This window comes from Silurus meridionalis, chromosome 6 (genome assembly GCF_014805685.1).
Source record: "Silurus meridionalis isolate SWU-2019-XX chromosome 6, ASM1480568v1, whole genome shotgun sequence".
NCBI lineage: Eukaryota > Metazoa > Chordata > Actinopteri > Siluriformes > Siluridae > Silurus > Silurus meridionalis.
The window spans coordinates 5,729,232-5,734,231 of record NC_060889.1 but is presented as its reverse complement, the minus strand read 5'-3'; the positions used below and the strand labels follow the sequence as shown (position 1 = coordinate 5,734,231).

Below are 5,000 nucleotides of genomic sequence, written 5' to 3'. Positions count from 1 at the left end.
AAATACTATAGAGAAGAAGAAGGAAGGAGTCCTGGAGTCTTCCCCTAGTGGACAGGGTGTTCAGCAGAAGCTGAATGGTGGTTTTCTCACTCTGCCTCTGAAGCTGTAGTCCATAAACACCATGTCGTATTTTCCAGGAATTTTCTCAAAGTTTGCTCGCTGTGTCCACTCGTTTTTAGTCTTATCAAAGAACCTGAGGAAAAAAACACACAATTATAAACATAAATATTAACAGTCTTTCTTAATTAAATAAACCATGTGGCCAAAAGTATGTGCACCCCTGGCCAGCACATCTATCACCCCATCTCTCTTCTCATCCAAGAGGAGTGGAGTTTACTGTAACACCAGGACAAAAAGAATCCAGAATAGGATGCATAGCTCTCCAGTGTCCACATACTTTTGGTTACAGCATGAACATTTAATTACCTTTATTGAAAGGTATTTCAGTCTCAGTGTTGGATTTAATTCACACTGCTAGTTCACTTTACACAGAATTCTGTACAGTTTTATTCTGTCTCGTGTTTAGTGTTTTAAACAGTTACTTTTTCATAAAGACTTCTTTGGCTTTAACCAGATCCGAACCGCAGGGTACCAAACTGTTCTGTCCTGCTTTTCCCACTGTGGAGAAGAACCAGGAGAATCCCAGCATGAGTCAGACACCAGAGTGATGAGGATAAAAAAAAATTGAGCATTAATAAAAAATACTGTAGCGCAATGCGTTAACGTGAGTCCTGCTAAGGGCTGAGGGAAAAGAAGAACGCAGAGATTATAGAAGGTTCCAGTTCAGTAATGTACAGCTCCAGACCTTCATCTGGCAGAATCATAATTATAGGATAAATAGCTGTGAGGTTCTCCTACCTCGCCCCCACCTCATCCACACGCTGTAGACCTGGACCTGGTCATCCTGCAGAAGTTGGATCAGGTAGTACTTATTATTGTTAAACTGCAGGTTAGTCTGGAAACCATGGAACAGGTGTGATTACAGAGATCAAGAGATGATCATTCACATCAGGCTACACTACACACTTCAGCATGGTGAGATGATTAAACCACTCAGATTACTAGCACTACTGACCTGGTTTAACATCACATCATACACATCCTCCCCCTCACTGTAGACATGTGCCTGCGAGAACAAAGACACACACGTTACCTGATGTTCAGCTCAGTACACACTACACCTTACACATTATACCCTACACCTTACACATTATACCCTACACCCTACACCTTACACATTACACCCTACAACTTACACATTATACCCTACACCCTACACCTTACATTATATCCTACACCTTACATTATACCCTACACACTACACCTTACACATTATACCCTACACCTTACATTATATCCTACACCTTACACATTATACCCTACACCCTACACCTTACACATTATACCCTACACCTTACACATTATACCCTACACCTTACACATTATACCTACACCCTACACCTTACACATTATATCCTACACCTTACACATTATACCCTACACACTACACCTTACACATTATACCCTACACCTTACACATTATATCCTACACCTTACACATTATACCCTACACACTACACCTTACACATTATACCCTACATTATACCCTACACACACCTTACACATTATACACATTATACCCTACACCTTACACATTATATCCTACACCTTACACATTATACCCTACACCTTACACATTATACCTACACCTTACACATTATACCTACACCTACACCTTACATTATATCCTACACCTTACACATTATACCCTACACCTACACCTTACACATTATACCCTACACCTTACACATTATATCCTACACCTTACACATTATACCCTACACCTTACACATTATACCTACACCTACACATTATATCCTACACCTTACACATTATACCCTACACACTACACCTTACACATTATACCTACACTACACCTTACACATTATATCCTACACCTTACACATTATACCCTACACCTACATTATACCTACACACTACACCTTACATTATACCCTACACACTACACGTTATCTGATGCTCAGCTCAGTACACACTACACCTTACACATTATACCCTACACCTTACATTATACCCTACACCTACACCTTACACATTATATACCCTACACCTTACACATTATACCCTACACCTACACCTTACATTATACCCTACACCTACACCTTACACATTATACCCTACACCTTACACATTATACCCTACACCCTACACCTTACACATTACACCCTACAACTTACACATTATACCCTACACCCTACACCTTACATTATATCCTACACCTTACACATTATACCTACACACTACACCTTACACATTATACCCTACACCTTACACATTATATCCTACACCTTACACATTATACCCTACACCCTACACCTTACACATTATACCCTACACCTTACACATTATACCCTACACCTTACACATTATACCCTACATTATACCCTACACACCTTACATTATATCCTACACCTTACATTATACCTACACACTACACCTTACATTATACCTACACCTTACACATTATACCCTACACCTACACCTTACACATTATATCCTACACCTTACACATTATACCCTACACACTACACCTTACACATTATACCCTACACCTTACATTATATCCTACACCTTACACATTATACCCTACACCTTACATTATACCCTACACCTACACCTTACACCTTACATTATACCTACACCTTACACATTATACCCTACACCTTACACATTATACCCTACACCTTATACATTATACCCTACACCTACACTTACACATTATACCCTACACCTTACACATTATACCCTACACCTACACCTACACATTATACTACACCTTACACATTATACCTACACCTTACACATTATACCTACACCTTACACATTATACCCTACACCTACACATTATACCCTACACCTTACACATTATACACATTATACCCTACACCTATACATTATACCCTACATTATACCCTACACACCTTACATTATACCCTACACACCTACACATTATACCCTACACTACACCTTACACATTATACCCTACACCTTACACATTATACCCTACACCTTACACATTATACCCTACACCTTACACATTATACCCTACACCCTACACATTATACCCTACACCTTACACATTATACCCTACACCTACACCTTACATTATACCCTACACCTTACACATTATACCCTACACCTTACACATTATACCCTACACCTTACATTATACCCTACACCTTACATTATTATACCCTACACCTTACACATTATACCTACACCTACACCTTACATTATACCCTACACCTTACACATTATACCCTACACCCTACACCTTAAACATTATATCCTACACACTACACCTTACACATTATACCCTACACACTACACCTTACACATTATACCCTACACCTTACACATTATACCCTACACCTTACATTATACCCTACACCTTACACATTATACCCTACACACCTTACACATTATACCTTACACATTACACTCTACAACTTACACATTATACCCTACACCTACACCTTACACATTATACCCTACACACTACACCTTACACATTATACCCTACACCCTACACCTTACACATTATACCCTACACACTACACCTACACATTATACCCTACACCTTACACATTATACCCTACACCCTACACCTTACACATTATACCCTACACCTTACACATTATACCTTACACCTTACACATTACACCCTACAACTTACACATTATACCTACACCCTACACCTTACACATTATACCCTACACCCTACACCTTACACATTATACCCTACACACTACACCTTACACATTATACCCTACACCTTACATTATACCTACACATTATACCCTACACACTACACCTTACATTATACCCTGCACCCTACACCTTACACATTATACCCTACACCTACACATTATACCCTACACCACATTATACCCTACACCTACATTATACCCTACACCTACACCTTACACATTATACCCTACACCTTACACATTATACCCTACAAATTATACCCTACACCTTACACATTATACCCTACACCCTACGCCTTAAACCCTATGCCCTACATACTACTCCCTAAACCCTACACCTTACACGTTATACCCTACACCCTACGCCTAAACACTACTCCCTAACCCCTACACACTACACGTTATCTGATGCTCAGCTCAGTACACACTACACCTTACATTATACCCTACACCTACACATTATACCCTACACACTACACATTATACCCTACACACTATACCTTACACATTATACCCTACATTACACCTTACATTATACCCTACACACTACACCTTACACATTATACCCTACACCTTACACATTATACCCTACACACTACACTTACACATTATACCCTACACACTACACCTTACACATTATACCTACACTACACATTATACCCTACACACTATACCTTACATTATACCCTACACCTTACACATTATACCTACACCTTACACACATTATACCCTACACACTACACATTATACCCTACACATTATACCCTACACTACACCTACACATTATACCCCACACACTACACCTTACATTATACCCTACACCTACACATTATACCCTACACACTACACCTACACATTATACCCTACACACTACACATTATACCCTACACACTACACCTTACATTATACCCTACACATTATACCCTACACACTACACATTATACCTACACACTACACCTTACATTATACCCTACACCTACACATTATATCCTACACACTACACCTTACACATTATACCCTACACCTACACATTATACCCTACACACTACACCTACACATTATACCCTACACCTTACACATTATACCCTACACATTATACCCTACACATTATACCCTACACACTACACCTACACATTATACCCTACACCTTACACATTATACCCCACACACTACACCTTACACATTATACCCTACACACTACACCTTACA

At 39.2% G+C, this 5,000-nt stretch overlaps 1 protein-coding gene across 5 annotated transcripts in view; it reads right to left on the bottom strand.

Moving 5' to 3' along the window:
• Positions 1-5,000, bottom strand: part of parp2 (poly (ADP-ribose) polymerase 2) — a 14,110-nt gene that overhangs the window by 5,636 nt on the left and 3,474 nt on the right. For 4 of the 5 annotated variants that reach the window (XM_046852026.1, XM_046852027.1, XM_046852030.1 and 1 more), the window contains exons 6-9: positions 1,076-1,126; positions 859-955; positions 543-618; positions 91-193 (exon numbers count right to left, since the gene is read on the bottom strand). In XM_046852026.1, coding sequence (XP_046707982.1) covers positions 91-193; positions 543-618; positions 859-955; positions 1,076-1,126 — 327 coding nt within the window. The remainder of the gene's footprint in view (positions 1-90; positions 194-542; positions 619-858; positions 956-1,075; positions 1,127-5,000) is intronic. The other variant, XM_046852028.1, reaches the window with a different exon arrangement.